Source organism: Zosterops lateralis, assembly GCF_965231275.1.
Source record: "Zosterops lateralis genome assembly, chromosome: 13".
Classification (NCBI taxonomy): domain Eukaryota; kingdom Metazoa; phylum Chordata; class Aves; order Passeriformes; family Zosteropidae; genus Zosterops; species Zosterops lateralis.
In genome coordinates this window covers 14053625-14078662 of record NC_139773.1, presented here as the reverse complement: position 1 = coordinate 14078662, position 25038 = coordinate 14053625, and the positions used below count along the sequence as shown (strand labels likewise).

The window sequence follows — 25038 nt, the reverse complement described above, 5'->3', positions numbered from 1 at the left end:
CAAATATTGGTAAGCATCTTCCCAGCTGATGCTGTCTTCCCAACTGATGCTTCCTTCCCCATTGCAGTTTTGGTCCTGTCAATTTCCTTATGACCCCTTTGATATTGAACATATGGATTTGCCATGGCACTTAACTGCTTTTTGAAATCTAAATAATACTTGTCAGCCCTGATGCTGGTATAGTGCTTTTCATCTGAGCACTTTACAGAAAAGAAAAAGGTAAAATAAGCCTGCTAAGCTGCAATTTGCTATTGTGTTTATTGACATGAAAGTTCAATAGATTCTAAAAGAATACTTCAAACCAAATGGTTTCTCCCTTAAGCTGTATAAGTGCTATGAATAGAAATCAATACTATCTGGAAGTACTTGAGGTTATTTAGTAATAAACTCCATTCAGAAAACTTGGGGTAGGAGCATTCTCTTCCATATGAACAATTCATGCTGAGTGCTCATCAGATACTTAAATTACCTTATTTACTGTCAGTTCATGGGTGATATCTCTGTTAAAGCTGTGCTCATAATACTTTCTTAAATGAGGCTGCAGATGGGAGTTAACTCACATGGCACAATGCAAAAGTCACTGCAGCTGTCAACTGAACAGGTTTCACTGGAGTTATGTCATCTCTCTGCAATGGAGTCTTAGTGCTGGGAGGAGCGAGCACTACTTGTGAGATACAAGTGGTTGCTAGGACAGGCTTCAGATAAATCTTTTTGAGTTTGAATGTGAGTTTGGGAAAAGGGCTGACTTGCTTTTGGGCATCTCTTCTCCTTGATATGGATGACTGCTGCTTAAAAAACAGCCTCACCATCATCATCCTTGAGCTTCTGGTGCAAGGGAGGCAGGAAGGGTGTGTTTGGCTGGATCTCACGTGCTTAGAGTCAGATGATGGCTCTGGGAAAATGTGATGTGCACTGTGCAAGTCTGCAGCGTAAACGCTGAATTGTTTGAGCTGTTGTGTAACCCACCCGTAATCTGAGTGCTGCGTTGCAGGTTTTTGTTGCATCATTAAAACCTTCTCTTTCATTACTGGTTTAGGACCATTATACAGATCTCCTAATTCATATAATTAAGTGCTGGGCAGCTCCAGTGACATGTTGATTCGAGCAGTGAAATGACTTAATGTCACAGTTGCGTGGCGGGTGCTTGGCAGAGCCGGGCAGCAGCGGGCTGGGATGGAGACAGCTTTTGAAGAAAGAGGGAACCGTCACTGCTGCGTGGGTGGAGAGGTGATACCATCCAGATTACAGACTGTGCTGGCAGCCACCTCTAAAGTCTTAGGCAAGTTATGTCATTTTCTGTCCCTTTGTGTCCTCTCCCAGCATTTCTCTGTTTAACATCATGGTAGAGGGATTCTTGCTGCATCAAAGGGACCTTGGGCTTGGCAGGAGCTGCAGTGGGAGACAAGAATATAGATTTGTTCTTTGTATTTTATACCAAGATGCCTCCTTAACATGTAGGGGAAAGCCTTGTGTTAATGTCTCAGTGCATGTTGTATGCTGGTGTTTGGTGTCAGCGTGTACATGTTCCCTTCTTTGTCACAAGTCTTCTAAGTACAGTAAACAATTATTTCTTTATTTTGTTGAGTATTTTTGTAAACTGAATGGAAATGAAGAAGAAAATCAGCTTTGTACATGGAAAAAGTCAGATTAAACAAGTGAATTGTGTAGACTTCGTGTCTGGAGCAGGAATGTGTTGCACTGATGGTGAGTTCGATTTCCTTCTGTAGTGATGGAGCTCAATTACCTTATTTAGCTCAATTTTACATACAAGAACTGAGAAACAGGCCATATTGGTTGGGACAGTTTTGAACAGTGAAACCACCATGGGGATAATTTCACAACCTTGATGTCATAGCCTTCTTTGAGCAGAATGATGGACCAGACAGGCCTTCAAACTGCAATTTTCACATGTATCTTGTTTCTAACCACTCTGCCTTCTCTCAGGGTCCATATCCCATTCTAGGGGTGACCTGTCATCTTCCCAGGAAATGTCTGGCATGTCCTGTCACAGCCTGCACCCAGTATTTCAAAGAAAATAGGCCCCTTCTGTTAAGTGGGGAACTGTGGTTAAGTGGCATTTTCCTGTGCCTTTGAGGCACTGTGTTGGTCATCTTGATGATGGCCATTCCAAAGTAGTCCTTGCCTTCACTGTTTGTGCTTTCCTCTGTTTCCTAGTCTTCTGAAGGGGTTTGTTTTGGGCTTTGCCCCATTCTAGATAGAGGCACAACTCATTGATGATTGTCACCTGAATATCATGGTAGAGGAGAGAAAAAGAAGAACCTGTGGCAGAATTAAAAGAGTTTTTTAAAGAGTTTTAGAAGTGTCTAAGGGCTTGAGATGTTACTGCAGCTTTGCTTTGTTGTTTAGCTAATCAGTCTGATACTGGTTCCCAGTAGGAAGCAGAGTGGTGGTCTCACCATGGTGGTTCAGTGAAGTGCTAATCCCTTGCACAGATTTTAAACTGTCCACAAATTCAGTTTTAATATCTCCCACAGACAGTCAGCCGTGATGGTCTTGCGGAAACAGTTTGAAGTCCTTATCTCAATCCTGATGTAGTTTAACAAGGCTGTCTGGAAAGAAGCAGTTGCTAGTTAAGGTGAACATGGTGACAGGCTGCAGTTTAAAGAAGAACAAATTTCGGGACCAAGTCCTGCTTTTATGAATGGGCAACAAAAGTATTATTCTTTCCAGTTTTTCTGTAGTTCAGTTTTAAACGCTGAGACCTTGTGTACCTTTGAAGAGCATTTGTACAGAACCGTTTTCTTAGAGGTGAGGGGTTTTTCACTGCTTGCAGAGTCCCCATGGCACTACTTCTCCTGGGGAAATAGGTTGCTGTTTGTTATTGCCTAAGGGATGTCTATGAACCCAGGTGTCCAGAGGCAAGGAAGAGAGCCATAAAGCATCACTGGTCTCTTTGTTTTGCTGCCTTGTTGTGATTGCTGGTGGAATTAAAAAACAAACTTCAAACTTCTTTCAGTTTTGTGCAGGTCTCGAAGGTCTAGAGAGAAAATTTGTGTCTGTCTAGGGCTAGAGTGACTAGAGAAGTGCTCTTGGTTTATTGCTTCCTTACTTCCCTTTTACATGAGACTGTTTCTGTTTACATGTTCAAGGCGACACTGTCAAAAGAGTTTGGGTTTCAAAAGTTAACTCAGTGTATATGAAAGAATATGTCTCCCATGTCTTGGTAATCAAGATTGATGGGATTGCAGTTAACATCTTATTATTGCTTGTTCTGCAATGTGTACAGACATGTGAAATATGGCTGGTTTACTTTCTATTGTTTTAAAATTCTTGGCTTTTCTTCATCCAGTATGGCAAGTCAGATGCTGCTCTCTAAACAAAACCCATCATTTACTTTCAGTGGAATGTTGTGTGTGTGTCAAAATGTGATGAGCTGCAATCTGCCCTCTACTCTTCGTGGTACAAATGTAGCTTGATGCAATGGCTAGAGGATCATGCTGTATTTACACTTGGCCAAAGTAATGCAGATTTTAGGCAAATAATGTTGTGTTTGTTTTTTTTTTTCTTCCATTTATGTAGGATCATGTAATTGTATAGCTTGGAAAAGACCTTTTAAGGTCATCAAGTCCAGCCATTACCCACCTCTGCCAAGACCACCAGTGAAACAGGTCCCTAAGTGACACTTCTATATATCTTTTAAATGCCTCCAGGGATGGTGACTCTACCAGTTCCTCGGGCAGGTGTTCCAGTGCTTGACCAACCTTTGGTGAAGAAATTTTTCCTCATGTGCAATCTAAGCCTCCCCTGGCACAACTTGAAGCAGTTTCCTCTTGTTCTGTCAGTTGTTACATTGGAGAAGAGGCTGATCCCCACTCGGCCCATGGATTCAGCCCAGAAATCCAGTTTTCAACCCAATGAGCAGCAGAATCATAGACCCATCCAAGCCCTGAGCAACCAGTTTCCCCAGGAGAATGCTGTGAAACAAGGTGTCAAAGGCTTTCCTAAAGTCTAGGCAGACAACATCTGCACCCTTTCCTTCATCTGCTAAACGGGTCACCTTGTCATAGGAAAAGATCAGGTCAGTCAAGCAGGACCTGCCTTTCCTAAACCCTTGCTGGCTGGGTGTGATCCTCTGGTTGTCCAAGGAGTGTGTCCAGATTCCCTTCCCTAAGGAATTAGGAAATACAGTTCTGACCAGCGGCCAAACTTCTGAAAAGGTCTTTTGAGGTCTCTCCTGGGAGATGCAGTAGAAGCAGGAAAAGGATGTCCTGTAGTAAGAATATCATGGTGTTCAAGTATAGGCTGTGCATTCAGAGCAAAAGATTGCAGCAGCATGCAGTGGTACACCCATCCATTTGGGAGATGAGGAGGAGAAGTAATATTTTCCTTGACAGTTTTTGATATGAAATTGTGAGGGAGTTTTATAGCAGGCAAAGCCAAAATTCAGAAAAACCCCAAAGGTTGGTTTGGGTACTGGGGACTGGCTGGGTGTCTTGTGTATGAAAAGGTTCCAGCTGTGTCAAATAATCCCAAATAATCAGCTGTCCATCTCCTAGACCATTAGTGCCCTCATCTTGGTGCTGCTTTGTGAATTTGTTGAAAGCTTTACAATGGCAATTACAACCAGATGATGCGATAACTCGTCTGACATGTCAAAGTGCTCAGATGGCAGACCAGCAAAACATGGAACACTTCTCAGAAAAATAAAATAGATTTGGGTGCAGGGAAAAAAGAGTGTATTTGAGGAGTGGTTTCCCCTGTGCCAGGCACTGGGGAGTGTTTGGGAAGGGTAGGAGTTTGCTGAGGAGGAATCAGCAAAGTAACTGGAAACCCTGAGATCCACTTGTTGGGTCTCTGTCAAGCATATTTAGGAGCCCCAACTTATTCCTCTCAAATAGATTATCAACACAGAAAAATTTCTTTTTTTTGTCTGTTATTCACTGCTGTTCATTTAATTTAGAAATGTAATGAGAGTACCTTTTGGTGCTTTACTTCTCTACCTCTTGAGGTTGTATCAGATGCAGATCACCTCTAAGCTATTGAGCTTTTTTTGGTAAAACAATTTATCTCTTACAGCAATTGCATATATAATCCACAGGACCAGTTAATGTTGTCTTCTTAAAATTGCAAATAGCTGTCCTTAAATTTTCTTTTATTCTTTCTTCATAAAGAGTGTTTCAATAATTCATCAGTGGCCTGGGTAATTTCTGCCTTCGCTGTCTCAGTGTAGAAGGAGCAAGACCATAAACAGTCTGCTATCAAATAATGGTGTCCTAACAAAAAAGATGGGATTTTCCCCCTATTTTTATTAAACTTAAGCAAAATAGATTGTGTAAAGGCAGGTGTCAAAAGGACTCTCCTTTACATTCTGATTTACTTTAGTGAGCACTGTGGGATATTGTGGCTATAGGGCCTTTTAGGCAGAAATTATCCAGAGTTACAGATTGTTTGGAATATTGGCAGAGCCAAGTAGAAACCAAATTTCTTTTTATAAAGCTACTGTATATCATCATTTTCTTGTGATAATACTGAGTAGTTTTTATTTGTAAACCAGTATGAGCTCACTCATGAAACATAATTTTTAAACCCATGTTTTTAAGATACAGAAAACAGGAGCTACGTCAGTGTTCATCAACACTTGGTAATGATTTCCCAGTAAAGGAGGAGGAGGAGAAATCCCCATGAGGAAATCCTTCTGAAATGGGTGTGCTTAGGCATGCAGGAGTTGTCCCATAATGATTTCATGGGAAGTAGAAATCAGTTCTTTGGGGAATTGATACTTTGGTGTGGACAACCTTACTGATTGTGCAGGCTCTTTACATATAGAACTAAAATATGTCAGACTTTTTAATGTTACTTCCTCCTTCTTGTAGCAATCTGAAAACTCCCACAGAATAAAACCAGACAAAAAACTGTGAGGAAGAATTTTATGATCTATATTAGTTTTTCATTGCTAGGCCAGTTTATTTTCTCCAGTTGCTAATACTTTCCAGGTCCTGAGCATCCAAGTGAGCTTTCCATACACACACCCTCATTCCTTAGTGGAGATGAGGAAAAACCTGCAGTGATTCACAGCATGCTCACTATCTACCCTGGCAATGTTAGCCATACCCACGGTCCTTGTTGGTTCAAAGGGATAGCAGCAAACCCTGCTTTCTCTGCCAAAATATACAAATAGAGTAATAAAAGCCAAGTTATCTGTGTCTCATAAACGAGTGAAACCACTGTATTGTTGTTGTATGTGCCTTGGAAAGAGCTGTTCCTTGGAGATCAACACAGGATGGCAAATAGTTAATCATTGCTTTATCAAACAGTAACCATCTTCTAAATCGAGGTCCTGAAAATAACACTACAAAAATGCCAGAGGAAAGTTCCAGTCTTGTTTGTGACTGCGAGGGTGGTTTTTACTGGTTAATGAATCCAAAGAGTGTTTGTACGCTCTTAACTGGGATTTAAGAGTTCAGGTAATTCCACTTTCAGCTCCAGTAGTTTGGCATAAGAATGTAATTCAGAAATGCGTGACATGGCAATGAAGGAATTCATGCACAGTCCTTATACTTTAAGAGGATAAAATTTTTTCTGTTTTTCCTCTTTGGTGCATGTCTAAATAAACATATTTGTAGTAAAACACAGGACCCTGTGCCTTGCAAAATACTCTCTCCATTTCTCAGCAGAATGGATAAAAGAGACTTTTAGCTGTTAATACTAAGAAAAAACATTGTGTGAAACCAGCATTGAGGTGATGCAGTTCTTCTGCAGATGAAGGAGTGAGATTTGTTGTGCAGTGCCTCACCTTCCAGTCCTGTATGTTCCCCAGCTAATTCACACAGTACAATTGATTTCCCAGCTGGTAACTAGTTTTGCCATTGTTACTTCTGTGCTTGTAATTGCACTTTGAGGTTGGCAGGTTGGCTCAGGCTGTGAGATTGCCAGATTATGGCTGTTTTCCCAACAGGGAGAGTGCAGGGGCAGAGTCTCTCTCTGGTAGAACAGGAGGAGGCAGTTGGTGTGTTGTGCTTTTGTTCAGTGGTGTGTCTGTGTGTAGCCACAACCTTTCCTGGTGTGGTAACCAAATGATGGTCAGAGATACTGTGATAATTTTGATTTAGCTAATAAAATCTCCCACACAGCATTTAATAAACTACAGCCCAACCCTGGATTTTTCACTTTTTGACATTTGATTCACTTTAACTGCTCTTTCTAGGTATGCTTTGGACACCATCACTGTGGATGAATCTACTGTGTAGATTTTGCCCCAAAGCAGGAAGTCAGCCTGTGGAAAGGTGCAGGCAGCCCAGAAGGGTTTGGCAGAGATGTCCTGGTAGATTTGGGCTTCATCTGCTGGTCACCATCTGCCATCATCTACCTTTGTTCTTGTTAAAATATTGTGCTAAAAGGGAGTCCACAAAGAGTTTGGTGAAGTCTATCTGGGGGAGGATGTGTTGATGGATGCAAAGGACTTAAGGCCAGCTTAGTTGTTTGGGATACTGTGATGGACAGCAGATCAGCAGCTTTGGGGATAAACCAAATAGCAGGACAGCAGCAAATACAACTCACAGTGCAGTTATTCTTAGGTGGTACCAGATGCCCACGTGTGTCTATAAATAGCCCTGTCCATAATGTGGCCATTGTCCTGTGTGTGCCTATGGAACCACATGGGGCTGCTGCAGGAAGCAACACATGCCTCCCACATGGCTAGCAAGGGAGAGGATGGTTTCCATTCCCTTTGGTGAAGGTGTTCCAGTGCCATTTTGGGTGTTGGGACTGCTCTGAGCCATGCTGACCCTTGCATCTAGTGACTCCTTCTTCTTCTTCCCCCTTCCAGGAGCTGAGTGTTGTGACCTGCCCTACTTCTCCCGGCTTGGTGTGGGAACGACCTGAAGAACATCTTGGAGCCACCTGTACTGCTTCATGCAGTTAAAGTAAGGTTAAATGTTTTGGCAGCTCTTTCAGGTATACACCAGGATTGAGATGAGGGGTTTGGTAGACTGGGTTTGCCCATTGTCAAGCCATTTGTCAAGCTTAGCCTTGACAGGAGGAGGGGATGCTGATATCAAAGCAATTACAATAATATAAACAAATCCAACAAGTTACTTTGCCATAAAATACAATCTCTTTGTGGTGGAAGTAGAAAAGGGCTATGTGGTGTTGCTTCCTGTATCAACCAGATGCCACGGTATAAAATAGCACTTAACACTTAAAACATCAGCTGTTTTTCCCTAATATTTTAGGATACAGCTTTCATGTCCCTGGGGCAGGCATATGGTTACAGCCTCAGGATTTCCACGGGATCAGGGCTGCGGTGCCTCCCAGTTGGCACAGCGGCTGTCGGTCTGTCTGCCCCGGAGCAGTCGCGGTGTTGAGGCTTCTGGGTTTGTTGTTCAGCTAACACCAGCTTCTCGGTGTGGTGAGCCAGATCACAGGATGGATCTGACCTAAAAACGAGTATATGGTTATTGCAATACTGACAGGAGCTGTTTTGACTCATGGAGTTCCACCCTTTCTCTCCAAAAAGACTTGAATGTGTAAAAACTGTTAGCCTGAAGCAAAGAAACTGCCAGAGTCTTGCCTGGAAATGGGTGCTTGCCCTGTGTGAGCTCTGTCAAGGGAGGGAGGGAGGAAAACCGTGGCAAGCTGCCTCTTTTCTCCTCCCACTGTCCCTAACCTGTTTACCTTCTGCAGTGCCTCATATTTTCCATGGTCTTGCCTACAAGACCAGTGCTTTAACCAGACTGAATCCAAATCGTTTGGTGTTACTGAGCTGTGGCAACAGCTGGGTGGATTAATCATAAACCGTTGTTACTTGTAGAGAGACAAGTGTGTATTGTAATTATTTGGGTTTTCCTTTTTTCAGTGGGGTTGAGCAGTGGAATTATACCTATTTTCAGACCTTGAGAAAGAAATGAAGTCCTTGGCATGATTATGAATGGAACTTGGTTTATCAGGAATCAATAAGTGGCTTGCTGAGAGCTGTCCTCCAAGTTCATCACGTTTAAAACAGGAATGCACGACACCAGCTGCAGAGAAGCAATTTGTGGCTTGATTTGTCATAGTATTTCTTTACTTTCTGCTAATTTGGGGAGCGTGGTGAGTTACAGCAAGCAGTGCTCACTGCTGAGGAAGATTCCAGACCCTTTCTGGGGGTGACCAAGGGAGATGACTTTTTGCACTCAGCTTCAGCAGTGAAATATCTGGGGAGGCCCAGCATAGGCAGCAAGAGCTTCTCACCTGAAGTGCTGCCTGGGAACCAGCCTCTGCCTCACGTCTGATTTCTGGGTGTGCCTCCTTCCTCTGAAGGATCTGGGAAAAAAAGAAAGGCTAATTTGGAGTTCAGAAGCAGCATTCTCATACCCTTTCCTTTTTCTACCTGCTGGTCTAGTATTTCCATAATTGTGCTTATAATGACAATCTTTTCATTTCATTCATAAAGTGGTTACTGCTTAATGAACTTCATGTTAATGAGCTCTGTAACATTTAAAATAGCTGCATAACTTGAAAAAAAAGAAAAAAAGCCATCAGCAATGGAGGGCCGGATTTCCACTCCCCGAGCTTAATCCTGTGTTATAACATAATTGTGGAGAGTTGCCTGGCTGGGAACAGCTGCACAGCGTGGGCTCTCGCTTCTGCAGAGCTCCTTGTCCCTGAGCTGGGGTAATAAATGATTTACTGGAGAAGCTGGGACCTGTGGGCACTTAACCCATTCATCTCCTGGGGGACCAGCCTGAAGGTCACTTTGTAAAGGCAGTGGAAAGAAACATTTTTAGATATCTGCAAAAAGGGAGGTTTTGCATATGAGCCTGCTGCAGAAAGGCTCAGGTGCAGAAGGTGGGGTAGTGGAACTGAGTACAGACTGTGCTTACTTGGATTTTCATTATTTAATAATGAGGCTTGAATGAGTATTCTCTCTTTTCTGGGTTAGGGGTGTAATATTTTCTGTTGCTTGGGGGTTTTACTTCCTGTGGGATATTCCCAGTGCAGTACAGTGTCCTGGGAGCAGAGCTCTCATTTTCCTTGCAGGGAATGCCACACCAAGTGACTCCATCGTTGCAGTTGCTAAGTGAATGAGGTGCGTTTTTTGAGCCTGTTGTGCCTCAGAAAGGATGCTTTTTACTCAGCAAAATGAGCATGTTCTCTCATTGCCTAAAGTACATGTTTTGAGAAGAACATTTTCCCATAGTTTTGTGAGTTGAAAGAAGAGGAGCAATTATGAAGGAACAATTTGTAATTCTGCAGTGTCAGATGTGGTCATGCTGTGCCACAGGGAGAGAGGTTAGCACAGGTACTCCTGTAGGAAACCTGAAGTTTCTGATGAAATTTTCCTCTTCTGGACTAAAGTGTCAGCCAGGCTTTTCCTGAGTAAGTCTGCACTGCCTGAGGCCACAGTGGCAGCATTTGCAAAATGGAGCCTAGAGGGAAAAATGAATCTGATGTATTCTTCAGAGAAGAAAAGCACATTAAAATGTTGAGCACTGAAGCTTCTTAGACCAAAATGCAAGTGGAAACATGTCATGCATCTTGGTCTTCATGCCATTTTTTTCTAACTCAACCTGTGACTGGAAAACTCTGCTGTGGAGAGTTAAGGTTGGTGCATACCTTTATTAAAATATGCATTGGGTAACTACCTGGTTTGTAAATGCTAGGAAACGTTTAATATTTGTCGGCATTAAAATGTATGTGGTGTTTGGGGCTTCACGGATTGTTTTCTACTGCAAGCCTGTGTTTTTGGGAATGCAGTACAAGTGCTGTGGTTTGGGAAGCACAGAGAAAAGCAGGGCCTTACTGCTCAGCTCTAGGGCTTGGGGATGTTGTTTCTTTTATTGAAACCATCATTGCTCAGCAATGTTCCTAAAACAGCACAGCCTTGTGAGTCAGAAAATAGTGAAGTGGAGAAGGCTTTAGGACAGGTGCTGTAGTCAAGAAGTGTATCAGAAGAATCAACAGTTAAAGGCTTTGCTCTCTTCCTGTGCATATGTAAGGCTGTAGGCATCTCCTTTCTGTTGACAGCTCTCCACTGTGTTTATCCTTTTATGTACTGAGGTGAAATACTCCCCAAAGCCTATTCTTGCCTCCCTCCATTCTTCACCTCATCCCATATAATGCATCTCTGTTTTCAGAGAGAAACAGCAACTTGCAGGGTGCTTCAGCTACCCAGTTTGACACCTGGGGATTTTCATTGAGTTCCTGGTTAAACCCCCAAAGTCAGGAATCCCCCTTACAAACACGAACTGGTTGTGATTGAGGGCGTCCCCACAGTTTACTGCCAAAACGTGTATTCAGATGACAAAATGTATAGGAAAGTATAGACTGGATTTTGCCCATTTGAGGAGGCAGCTACAATGTCTGCTGAGGATTTCTGGAAGTTAAATATTTGAGCCTGAGATAAAAGTCTCATGCATACGTGAAACAGCTGCCCCAGAACCTGTTGGAGGACTTAATTTGAGTATAAACATGTGTGTGCTTTTGCGTACATGCTGCTCTTTAATTCAAGTCGACTGTTAGGTCTTAACTTTATTAGGATGTAGCTACTTGAACTGAAGATGTGGTCTGTGATTTTTTATTTTATTATAGAAGCATGATGCCTCCTTTTGAAATGTTGTTTGGATTTTACAAATCGGTATCTTAAGTACTGTTTGTCTTCAGTAATATGTTAGAGGAAAAAATTTACAAGTGAGGGCAGGGTTATATCGGATTACAAGTGAATTGCTTGACAGTATTGTGTGTATTGTAAAATGGGAAATTAATCACTCTGTGTTGATGACCCATGGACATTTACAAAAGGCTGGTCTTTCTGTAGCACAAATAGATTCCGGAAACAGGAAAGAGGCTTATGACAAGAGGATGAGATCAGTTTGTATAATTAGAGCTGGCTAATAATCCTTTTTTACTCTCTGTTTTTCCAACTTTTACAGTATCTTTCTTTATTTGCAAATTTGGCATATGAACTGAAAGAGAGAGCTCCTGTGATTTGAGTTTTGTAGGTTTGTTTTCTGTATACCTACTAATGGGTGTAGGGATGGAGGAGGGAACCACATTTGAGAGGGATCTCTGTCTTCTCCTACATGGGAAAAGTACTGCTTTTGTTAATCCAGCACTGTTTCATATCTTCCCAGGCTTTGGGCAGGAATGAAGTAATCCAGGTGATGACTTTTTTGACAATTATGAGATTGAAATGGTCCAAAAGAAGAAACTTAATATTGAGACTAAGGGTATTTTGCTAAGTGTTAGTCTCTGGAGTAAGACAGGGCTGGCAAAGCTGAGTTAGGGACTTATAGCATGGATAAGGCTTAAGCTTATTTTTTTCTGTGTATGTGTGTATCTGCTTGCCTGTTTCTTAGCTTTGTGTTATGCTTCATTATTTTGGGAAGGGTAATGGGAAAGGTTTGAGTGAGGGAGGTGGGTGCAGCCCTGGGCAGCCCAACTCCCAGCCCAGGGAACAGTGTGGTGCCAGTTCCTGCTGCCAGGAAGCTGAGCTACATTAAGCAAAGCGAGTTAATCTATATCCAGGGCATTTTATTAAATCATCAGTCAATTAAATCAGTGACGCTGTGTGAGCTTGTGCTGCAGGGAGGCTCCAGCCCCTCTGCAAGTGGCTCAGCTCTGCAACTCCCCCACTGCTGCAGCCTGTGGTACTGTGGTTCCCAACACTGTAAAGAAAAAATGCAGCAGATTTTAGGCAGATTCTGGAATTAAATATGCTCTTTAAATTATTTTTTCTAAACTTCTATGAAGTTTCTTTTCTTTTTGTGAAAAGGAATCTGTCTGTGCCTGGTTTTCCTGAGGTGGTTACCTCAGTGCTTTAGGAGGAGAGTGATGGTAGATCCAGACCAACACAAAACATCTTTTAAACCTCCTTTTCATTCCTTGTACCCGAAAGAAACTCTGGTTTTATCTGTAATTGAAAGGCAGCATGTGTTTTTGTTTGCAGATAGGACACAGCTGGGAAGCAGTATCACCTGTGGAAATGCTGCATGAGGGATGTATTTTTATTCCTAAGCAATCCATTTAGTGAGAAAACCTCATGTTCAGCAAGTTAGATAAATTCAAATGATTGTAGACAAATATCTGGAGGTTTTTTAGTTCTAGGCTCAGCTGTGATACTGAACACAATGCTGCAGTGTGCTGGTAACTTGTTTGCTGCTTCATGTTTGAAATGTGGTTTCTTGTTTCCTCATCTCCTCTCCTTTCCAGGGTATCACTTCCTTGTGTGTCTGCTAAAGAAATTTGGGATGGGTTACTTCTCCTAATGCCTCCAGCCTTCCATTTCTGACCAGATAAACAAAATCATGCATTATTAGAGCTGCAGAGAAAGTTGTTCTGCATTTGGTGATATGGTGCTTCTCTTAGAGTTTATTTTAGTCACTGCAGTTGCAGCTACTCTATTTATACAAATTTCTCCATGCACATTCTTGAAGAACTGAGCTATGGGTTTATTTTTCCTGTCAAAGCTGTTTGTAGATTTTGTCCTGTTTTTTTTCAGTCTCCTTTCACATGGGTTTTAAGGACAGGGCAGTAGTACACTGATTACACTGATTAGAAAGCTCATTCATTTTATGAATGGTGAGTTCTGGTGTCCATTCAGTGTTGAATGAAACTTGTGGAACAGAGTGTGTGAACAAACCCATGTCTTGCCTAATACCACAAGGTGAGAATAACTTACTGCAGATCTCAACTTTGCAGGAATATACCCAGGAAAAAGACCACACAAGAAAATCTAAGTCATAAAACCAACATCAAATCATTGTTTCTTTTCATTTTCAGAGTTTTTGCTACAGGTGAAAAAAAACCAACCCAAAAAACAGCAAAACAACACAAAGCCCCAAACTAAACGAAGAAGAGCCTTTTTTCAAATAATTGTGTTATAACAAAAAAATAAGGAGATTGGTGATGGGTAATATAACACAATAAAGGTCATATACCACTCAGAATAAAAGGGGAATATTCCATCTTAGCAATTCCCCTGACACTAGGGGAGAACAATAAACTTATGAAAGACATTGCTATTTTAGTTCTCTTTGCATGAAATCATGGCTCCAGCAGGAATTCCTCTCTATATGGGCAGTTGGTCTCCTCTCTGCTCCCCTCACTTACCACTTCCCCATCTTTATTTATCTAGTGTAGTTTAGAGCAGCAGCTCTGTAGGGCCTGAAACCCAATCCTCTTGATATTTCCAAGTACTTCATAAATTAACATTTTGTACAAGCAGAGTGTGGAGGAGCGCCCTTGAGGACACTGTGCCTTGTTGAATCAGAAGTGATGTGGTTTTGGAATCTTGGTTTTATTTTTGTAGTGCAGCCTTATAGAAGGAAGTGATGCAGCTCAGCAAGGGAGGTGAATGTGTGCTCCCAGGAAACCCTGGGGTTTCTTTAAACTCTTCTACAACTTTTGGGCTATTTGCCTAAAGGGTTGCCTATAAGGCAGGTTGCCCCACTGTGGGTTATTGGTGCCCCTGTTAAAAGAAATATATAAAAGAAATTCTGTTTGTCTGGATCTCTTGCATCAATAGTGATTTCCTAATTTCCATAAGATATATGTAGTTTAGACTGCCTGGTGAAGTCTTACTCCAGAGCCTTGAAATCAAAGTTTGGTCTCTTAAAACCAACATTGCAGGATAATTCTGTAAAAAGTAAATTCTGTTGCATCAAAAAAAGAGTAAATCCTCCTTTGGCATTCATCCCAGCGATGCTGTGATACTTACAGCTGGAAAGTCATCCTGCTTTCTCTGCATTTCTGTTTATCTACTGGAATGCTTTCCATGCCATCTGTAACCATCAGATTCTTCATGTGTTTTTTGGCTGTTCTTTCTTGCCTGCAACTACAAGCTCTTTATGGCTAGGATTGGGTTAGGTTTTCTTTAGGGTTTGGTTTTTGTCTTCAGTACAGCTGAGAGTGCATGGGTAAAGCTTTGCAAATAAGGATCAAAGTTTATAAAAATCAAATGTTAAAATGATAAATTGAAAGGTCAAGTGCTGAGATTCAGATAAAGTTCAGCAAAGCTTAAACTTGAAGTATACGTCTAACTGAAGTTTACTTAAAATACCTAAAAACTGAACTTGAAAAGCTTGAAAAGACTCAAACACTTACAAATGAAGTTTATTTAGTGCACGAGGGAGAGGGAAAGGGGTAGGTAGGCTTTCCCAGCTGTCCCACATGGATTAAATACCCCTCCTCCTCCTGGTTGTTGCAGTTCTGCTCAGTTGTTGGAGGAAAATGTGGTTGTTTTTGTTTCTGCCCATCCTGTAGATATTCTTTCTGATAAAAAAAAATAAATATAAATTCATTGATGGACAGCTCTTGAGAGTGACACTGTGTTTTCTTTCTTACATATGCTTCATATGAAGCCAGGCAGGCAGGAGTGTGTGCTGGGGGGCTCACAGAAGCTGGGCAGTGAAACCAGCATTTGATGTAAACCCACTGCCAAAAGGAGCAATCCTGAACAGGGTGTGATGGGAAAATAGAAAAGGCATTTTGGCTTTCCTGTCTGCAGGGTGTTCAAAGTCCTTCAGCCCTGCAGATCGTGCATGGGATGGGTTGGCCTGGAGGAACATTGACCTCCCTGTCAGATTTGTCCTCACAATACACACTTTGCCTGCAGTGCCTAGAAGAAATTAGCCACCTAATGATGGCCAAATTAAGTGGTAGCTGGGAGCAGTGGATGAAGAGGGTTTGTTGCTTTGGCATGAGGGGTTTGTGTCCCTTCCTGCTGCCTGTGCTTGTTTTTAAACTCGTCAAGGCAGAAACTTGGTTTGCATTGACATTTTTACAGCATGTAACCAATGGGACCCTAATTCTGAATGAGGCTTTGGGAAACAAAGTAAAGCAAATAAATGATTTTTTCCCTTTCTTGCACTGACTTATATTACCATACCCAGAGAAATGAAGAGCAGTCGTTTGTTCTCATCCATGAAACTTTGTGTGAAATAACACAGAAGTTCTCTAGAAGAGACATTACTAAAACTCACTGTATTAATTCTTCAGTGCTTAACAGAGCAGAAAGGTATCTGTCCCATTTTGAGAAGACTCCAGTAGCTTTCTATTTTACTGACACCTGCAGATTTTTATGACATCTAAAACCACTGTTGCTTTGAAGAGCCTGAACCTGGATTTTCATTTCATGTCCTACTTTCCAGTTTGCAAATGCAAGGGATTTCACTGTGTTATCCTAAGGTGGGAAACCTCATATAATTCTAGAAACCTTGCAGTGTAATTGTCTGGATGTATATGGAGCTTGTGATAAACCTCCCAGCCACTGAAATTCCAAAGATTTAGTTATTTGTGAGAAATACCATAAATGTTTTAAGTACAGGCAGCTGCCACTGGAACAGAATCTGTGAGGGTGCTGAGTGGGAGCTGGGCAAGGGAGGTGGGATTTATATTTACCTGTTCTTGTTACTTTGGCTTTGGAGACAGTTCATGTGCAATCCAGATCCTGATCTCACATAGGGCCAGTTACTCTCGCTGCATTCTTCTGTATCTGATACAGCAAGTTATTCCTGCTCAAAAAGATAGAAACAGCTTTCTGGGGCTCAGAGCAGGCTTTGGTTGGAAGGATGTGCTCCTCTAATAATAGGAGAAAACAAAGTTTGGCTCTTTAGCTTCCTTTTCCTTGGTTTTTAAATTTTCCCTCATTTTTACACTTCAAGTAGTCCAACTTACTGACTGTATGAGGATCCCTATGTATCTTGGCTTGGTTATGACCAGTATGATCTGCCTTTTGTTTTTCTTCTTCTTACTGGATTAAAGGTTTTTGAAGTTTTTCAGAGGCTGCTCCCTGCCTGTCCATTGGTTGGAGAAATTCACTTGTCTAGAAACCTGAATTTAGTCCTTTGCTGACGCAGAGTAGTCATTCAGGCTTATCTGTCACTCAGTTTTTCTCCAGTGTTTTTGCCAAAGAACTTCCTAACAAGATTAAATAAAATCTTCCAAACCTGCCTGGCTCCTTGCAAACTAAGTTTGCATCCTTAGAAAAATTGGAATGATGTGCATTATGAACGAAGGAATCACTTTAAGTCACTGATGTAAGGGCAACTAGTAGGATTAGAGGGGGGAAAAAAAATCTCCATTCAGGAAGTATTCCCATGATTTTTTGACAAGACCTAGTGTTCAGCAGTCTCACCTTATTTCACTGCTGCTACTGTGCATTTCTCTTGCCAAAAAAACCCCAACCAAAACTGTCATAAGTTTGAATTTACAGGGAATTAGTCTATAGCAATGAGAAATTCTAAAAATCCATATGTGAGGTGAGGCTGAAAGCTTGGAGTTTCTTTCAAGTAGGGTCTGATTTCTGTAAAGATAAAATAAATGCTCTTGTCTAGGTAATGTTTTTATGCTTAGGACAGTCAGACGAGAGAGAGGCTCAGGTAGATCATGAGGAAGATTGTCAGGGTTTGTGATTTTTTGGTTTTGTTTCTTTTTTTCATTTTGAGCCCTCAGTAGCACAGGGACTGCCAGGGGCACGAGTGAGGGTTGTTTGCAGAGCTGTTCTTGGAGTTCACCTGCCCAAAAGACAGTTGGTGCTACTAATCCCCTCTTTTCCTGATTAAGTTTTTGTAAGAGCTGAAAATACAGTGAAAACTCTCAGGCACAACCATTTTGGGGTGTTCCTGCTGTACGAAGGTTGAAAATAGATATGAATTGGACTGGATTTAAAACTCTTGCAAAATACTTATCCATCCACTGCCTGCCTCAGAGGATGTTTTGCAGAGGGGCTGTTTTGATGCACAAGCTTGGCAGCTCGCTCTGGTATTTTAAAGCAACTGGCCCAAAAACACGTTGTAAAATAAAGAGAGCGTGTGAGGGAGCAAGGCTGGCTGGAATCAGCTAAGAGAACTTAGGCTGTGGTTTAATTTCTGTCTCACTAAAGGCAAACTGTGGGGTTTGGAAAGGAGCAAAGTATGAACAAGATCCTGCATTTTTTTGTGTGAAAAGCAGAGTGGTATTTCATCTATTTTAAAAAGGGCTTGAAGTATTTGCAGAGCATTACCAGTTCTGCAGACATGAGTAACAGCAGAAATTCCATTTTTAATTGTTTTGCATTCCTTCATCTTAGGATCCTGGATCTCTTAATACACACATTAAATGAAAACTTAGAGCTTTTGTTTAGAGTGAATATTTTCTGCTGCAGTGGAGGAACTAATGCAAGAGAGAAATTCTGGTTCAACTGATTCAAAGCTTAATATAAGAAACTTTCACTAGGTTATAGAGAAATTCCAAGGACAAATCTGAAAGAGGAAAGATTCTTCACTAAAATAGCTTTTGCAAGATAGGTAATGGTAGATTTTGGTTATGAAAAATGCTAATAGAGAATCATGAGCATCGTATATTCTGGAAGTTTTCTCTTCAGAGTAGTTTTGAAAATTTGTTTTGTATGTAATTTTGATTTTTTTTTTTAACAATGCAGTGAAAGGGATACAAAAAGGACACCATATTACCTTGGACAAGGTAATAGTGGGATTTCTTGAGCAGCAGAGAGAACTACAGATATTCATAAATGATTTTTTGTGGGGAAGTGGGGGAATTGATGGAAGGATTTCAATTAAGAATTGATAATTGTCATAAAAAGCAGATATGAAGGGAGGATTGCTAGGAGCAAGGATGAACTGAGATGGATATAAAGGGGAAGAGAAAAAGTGCTTATTAGACAAAGGGAATGTGTTGCTAAAGCAACTTACAGAAAAGTACCTACAATTTTATGAAAAATAGCTTAAACCTGCTTTTCTTTTTTGTTTCAGTGTTCTGAGGTCATGAAACTTAATCCACAGCAAGCTCCGTTGTATGTGAGTACCAATTAAAACACTTTTTTCCCCCCTCTCCTACCATTCACACAAAACACTTCCCATCAGCTTTTTGGAGATGCTGCTTCTTTTCTCTTTGCTCCCTAAGGAGTTTATTTGTATTAATTCAGTTACAACTAGTAACTCAGCTCAGCAGTGACGCTCTCAGGTAAGTGACAGAGCTCCTCTGGTTTCCAGCAGGCTGTTTTAGGTGGGTTTTGAGGCTGTCTCTGTTTCAAATATCCCCCACTTTTGTTTTTCCTCCCCAAATTGTGCTGGAGCGCGTGGCTGTGCTCGTGTGACTTGATGTGTTGAGAGGTGGTGAGAAGAAGTTGCTGGTGTGGCAAACAGGGCATCCCAGCGTGCAGGGCTTGCCCACTGTGAGAATATTTTTTTCTCTTTGGGGTTTTCAGCCTGGCAGGGAGGACCTGGAGGCAGCGAAGAGCCGGGCTGCAGCAGGGGATGGTTTGTGTCAGCCTCTCGGAGCTCGTAACCTCCACGGCTCCGTTAATAAGGAACAAGCTTCCCCTGGCTCCTGAATAGCAGCTTTGTTGGGGAACATGGGGACTGTCAAATTAGACCTGGATGTGCGGGGGTGTGTGAGCCTGTGTTCACTCTGTGCCAAAGCTGCCAGCCAGGTCTGTAACTGTTTGCTTCCCACATTGCCTTGCCATGCTCAGAGCAGGCTGAGCTGCTGCAGCTCACGGTCCTGCCCACAGACCTCGCCAGCCAGGGCAGAGCTGGATGTGAGGATGGAAAATTTGAAGGGAAAATTGCTTGCAAATGTGGCTTTTAAGAGGAAGGAAGGAGCAGCAATCAGGACTGGTGATAGACCTGTATCTTGGAGAGTGTTGCTTGTTGTGAATAATGGATCATACTGACCTTTAATGCCATGGAGGCTTTAAATTTTGCCTACCTTTAATTACCAACTAGAAGTTTGCATTGGAATTTATTCTTACCTACTGTCCTAAGTCTGTGCTTGAAGCAAGATTGAAATACTACATAGTATGACCTGATTTTGTGAGAGTGGCTTTCCAGGACTACACCATATCCTGAATTTTGAAACTAAATTTTGCCTGAATTTTGTTAAATCTCAAGTCTACTGAATTGACCTTGAGTTTGAAGAAACTTCATTTAAACTTAGGACACATTAAGAGAGAATGGGACTTAAGTGCAAATATATGATGAAATTGCTACAATAGAAACACATGAATTGTGTAATGCAGAATATGTCATTTGAGCAGTGTATGACTTTGCTAATCTGAAGGCTTTGTTTTCTCAGGCTTATCTACTGAATTAGTTTATTTTCCCACTGTTTTGTGTGGGGTTTTAATACTGAAGTGGTACACTTAGAAGTCCTCATCCCTACCTGATAGAGAACTGTGCTGAGGTCAAATGTAGCCTGGTGTAAAATAATGATTATATGGCACTTGGTATAGTGTTTCTTTGCAATGCAAATAAGTTACATTATTAATACATCAGTGACTCCCTTTTCTCTCCTCCTCCCCTGGCCAGGTGTATACACAAATCAGCTCCCTTTCAAAACAAACAAATTTCTTGGTAGCTTAAGAAAATTTGAAAGGTCAAGATTTAGTCTTTCTGTTTGCTCTCAGTATAAACATTTAGTACATTTTTAAGATCAGTTTTGGTTTCCGTGTGTTGCTAATTGAGAGCTCATCTGAGAGTTGTTAGGTGCCAGCAGAACACAAAGAAAAGGGCATCTTCCTGGTATTTCTGTTTTTCTAAGGACAGACACAGCAGTCTTGTGGCCTGGACGTTGGGAGGCAAATAACAAACCTCACCACATTCCTTCTTCAGAGTGATGGCAACTCCATTTTTCACATACAGGCTCCTAGATCTTGTTTTCAAATTACTGAGAACAAGTATCCTGTTAATTCCTCCATAAGGAATCTCGTCTCTGTAAAAGAGTGGAAATAACAGGCAATGCTGACATGACAGAGGATTTCCCTGTCTTTGTCTACTTTCAGGAAAATATGTTACTCTCATACTTGACCCTTTTGTTTCTCACACCTTCACATCCTTTAGACTCTGCCCCTTTTAAGCTAATATCTTAGATTAAGGATTATGCAATTTTGTTTATTTTTTTACTAAATCTGCCATGAGTTCCATCCTGAAAGATCCATTAGATATGCTGTTTTCATCAGCAGCATTACTGAGCTCCTTTTAGGAAGAGAAAGTAAAAAATGATGTCTCCAGTTCAGTTCCTGGAAGCCAATTAGAGAGCTAGAGTGTATTTTATCCCGTCTGATAATTGCCAGGTTGCCCAGATTTCATAATTCATAATTAAGAGAAGGGGTTTGGGAACCTGAGATGTCCAGTGTACTTGGTGCCAAAGGTTTTTGAGTGATGGAAAAGATGATATTTCCACATACACACCAATAGAGGATAGAGATTCTTTTATTACTCAAATCAGTGTGTATAAAAGGAGAGAAGACCACCTGCTGTATCCTTCTTGGTATTTTCTTTTGGCTGCTTAAACTTCTATTTACCTCTCCTGTAAAAATCATCTGTCCTGCCTCTGCAGAGCTTGTGACCACTGAGAGGTCACGGCCTGTAATGACGAGACCACTGGCCCTTGTAAGTGTGATGATTAAGAAATAAGGTGGAAAACACATCCTGTAATAATGAGTGTAGTGATTCAGTGTCTCATTTAAACCTTGCCTGATTGTTCTCCTGTTGCTGAGGTTGCCAGGAACTGGAGCTCACCATTGCTGCAGGTTTGGGCTGGGGCAGCTGCTCAGCCTTCGCTCTGCAAACAGCTCCTGTCCCCCAGGAGCCAGGACCCCAGGAGCATTGAATGTGTCACCCAGAGCTGTTGTTGCCTCCACTAACAAGCTGTTTAAGGAGCTCCCCTGGCCCTGGAGCAGGGAGCTGCTCCCAGCAGTGCGGTCATGGGGCTGAGGAGCTGGTGCCAGGAGAGATAGGGCAGGGAAGTGTTCCCCAATTTAGCTCGGGTGCGATAGCGCGATGCCGGTGCTCAGATGGGCTGGACTGGAGGGCAAGCAGCTCCCTCACCCCTACCACTGTCAGCATGGAATTGCAGTTAGAAAGGGTGGTGGGACTTAGCAGAGCCTGTGGCTCAGTATTGTGGGGTGAATTTGAAATGAAAACGTTCAAACCCTCTTCCTTAAGATGCATTGATTTACTCAGCTACGAAAAAAAGGTGCATGTGGCCGGGCAGTCCTTTGGTTATCTGCCCCAGACTGCAGTTGGGAACATCTTTATTGATGGACAGACACTGGATTAAATCCAAAACTAACTTTACTTACATCCTTCTTGTATTTTGGTGCCATCCTGTTGATATGGGAATTCTTATCATGCACAGTGTAGTGGATGAAGGACAACATTTCAGACCTTATTTGTGGTCTGCCTGGGACTTTGTGCTCAGGGAGCCCAGGGGCTCAAAGCTGAAGGACCAAGCTGTTCTGTTTGCTGGCAGGGAACAGGAGGATGGGAGGTGAGAAGTCATGAACTTCAGTTCTGTTTGTTTTAAGTGCTTGCAGTGACCTCAGTGATCATTGTCTTTTTATAGAAGCTGTGTCTCCCTACCACCAAAAGTCAAATTTTCAACCTCAGCATTGTAAGGTACTTCCTAGCTCTTGTCACTGTTGCATTGGAGTATCCAGATCATCTAGGAGTATGAAAGAAAAAGGATTAACACTGCTCTAAACAATGGACGTTTATTATTAGGTGACCTTTTTATTGTTTTGATTCATTAATTCTCTGTTTATAGATGAAATTGTTTACATTAGTCACTCAGATAAAACTCCACTGTTGCTAACATCCATGGGAGAGTGCTCTGCAATTGTGAAGTGTTGATCTTTTTGGAAACATTATCATTAATTAGGAGTCCAGCAGATTACTCAGCAGATTTAATTACAAAAGGGATCAAGGCTCACAAGCCATGCCCAAACTTTCTTACTTTTTTCTACCCAAACTTCAGTAAATATGGAGCACATGTGAAGGAATGATCAAGGTCATGTCTTCAGCTGCAGAGTGTCCTGAAAATCTCCCTTCAAAAGTGATGTGCACAGCTTCTGATTTCAGCTTCTTCTGGCTGTGAGGTCTCTGCAGAATTATTGATCATTTTTGTAACCCAGTCGCATCTCCTACATCTCTAAAAAATCAATGTTGGTTTGGGTTTGTTTTTTTTTTTTTTTTTAAGAAAAATGACCCGAGAGCAACATTTGGGTATGAATGTTTTGGAAAAGCACTGGGGTGACATGCAGGGAATGCATTGGGAAACATTAAGCTCATCTACTCTTTATTGCAACCAAGGTTACAACCTTAGATCTGCCTTTAAGACGGGAATGTTTTTTCATGGTGATAATGATCAGTGGGTGTGAAATGGAAAAGATTAGCAGCTGGAGGAACATGATGTATTGCTGCAAAGTTTTTTTCCTTTTTCCTTTTAGATTAAAAGGAACGAACTTGTTTTAAATCACAGCACTCCTCCTCTGCATGGTTTGTCTAAGGTGTGCCCACGTTATTTGGAATGACAAACCCAAATGTGTCATAACTGGTGATTGCAAGAGAGGGCAAACACTTAATTGATAAAAATGCTGCCATTGACTTTGGTCTTTAATCAGGTCTGTGGATGGAGTCTCTTGTCTAAACTGCCACTTAGGAGCTGTGTAACCTGCAGAGTTTCTCAAGGAGACTTTTTGATAGAGATGAGAGCTCCCACTTCCAAGGCAAAATGTCATGCAGCTTAATGAAGTATGAACTTCAAAAGCCTCAGAAAGAATGCATTGACCCTCTCTTAATATAACCTGGGGTTTGGGTACAGTAGGTCCTTTTCTGTTAATGAATGAATTACTGTAATAAATGCTGTAAATTTCCCACTTTGTCCTGCTTTAATCTAAAATTGTAGAAAAGGATAATGCTTGTAATATGTTCCCCCAGCTTACATATTCATATAAAATGATGCCCTACTGAATTGCATTGTGTATTCTTCAGAAAAACAATTGTAACATCCTCTGATGTTCGTGTTTTAACCCCCTCCCCCCTTCTGAGTTAATATTAAAGAATTGAAGATAAAAGTCCACAGTATAGAGTTTTGATGCTTGTGGCAGCACTGTCTGTCCCAGGTGCTGTGGTTCCCTGAGTGCAGTGAGATGTTGTACCTGTGTGTGCCTCACATCTGGCTTCTTTCCATGGCTGAAACCATCTCAGGTATCACTTGTGCACTGTTGTGTGCTGTATGATTAATGTTCTTCAGAAATCTCTACCAAGGGGACAAAAGGACAAAATGAAATACCTTTATAGTTCTACAGTAGGATGCTGTCATGAGATTGGCAGCCATGGTTAAGTTACTTTTCTACTAAAGCAGAATTTGTTTGCTTAGTGGCATCTATGGTGACAAAGGCCACTGAGATGCCTGAATATCTGAGGTCAGTCCAGCAGAAAATGTAGAACATACCACACATGCTTTTGATGTGGGAATTTCTCACAAAAGTCACTATACAGAAGCCCTGTCTTTGTTTCTGTCAAGGTCCTTAGGCAAGAGGACAGCCAGCCTTGATGTTTAGTTCAGCTCTGTGGTGAGAGGATCTGATAAACCTCTTGTCTTTTATTTGTTGGGTACTTGATTTCTTCTTAATGACAAACTACTTTTCTGCCCCACCTTCAGAATGTCTTTGAGTAGTGAATGAATGGAGGCCCCAAGCACCTTTTACAAATAAAATATTTGCTTGCATTGCTTGTGGAAGAACCTGCTGCTTGGTTTTAAGAAAGTGAGCTGGGGCGCCTGAATAAACTGATTTTTTTTTTGAGAGGAGTATATTGCAGCTTGTCTGGCTCTGCTTTAATTCTCCAGGCAAAATACTTTCCTCACTAAACTGTGCTTGACCTCATCTTTTAAGTTTTTGTCACTCAGATCTTTGATTTAGATTCTTTTCATCCTCTACTTCCCAAACTCCAGTCTGCATCATGCAAGAGGCCACCCCTTCTGTGGAAATGGGTGTCTGGCAGCTGCCACCTGAGCTCAGCACCATCCCCTGGCAAGCTCCCTGCTGCTTCTGGGCTCTGGCATAGCTCAGTGCAGACTTATGCTCAGTCTGGTTATTATGAGGCTGATTTCTTGGCTTGCTCCTCTTAAGAGAGACATTCTCTAGCTCATGAGATCTGTGTGATGTTAGCATAGAGCTGTTGGTGAAATGGCCACTTTTGTGCGTTGACTGAAGGCAGCTTTGCCTGGAGAAGTTGGATGAGGCTGCCAGACCATCAGCAGCATCTTCTTCCTCCAGGAGAAACTGGGTTCTTTGCAGCTCTGAGGCTTTTTCTC

The 25038-nt window shown here is 41.7% G+C and overlaps 1 protein-coding gene across 12 annotated transcripts in view; it reads left to right on the top strand.

Moving 5' to 3' along the window:
- The window catches only part of AKAP13 (A-kinase anchoring protein 13), a 206436-nt gene that overhangs the window by 39767 nt on the left and 141631 nt on the right, over positions 1 to 25038 (top strand). For all 12 annotated transcript variants that reach the window (XM_083870764.1, XM_083870765.1, XM_083870767.1 and 9 more), the window contains 2 exons: positions 7787 to 7883; positions 18690 to 18734. In XM_083870764.1, the coding sequence (XP_083726890.1) occupies positions 18702 to 18734 (33 nt within the window). In that variant the 5' untranslated portion in view covers positions 7787 to 7883; positions 18690 to 18701. The remainder of the gene's footprint in view (positions 1 to 7786; positions 7884 to 18689; positions 18735 to 25038) is intronic.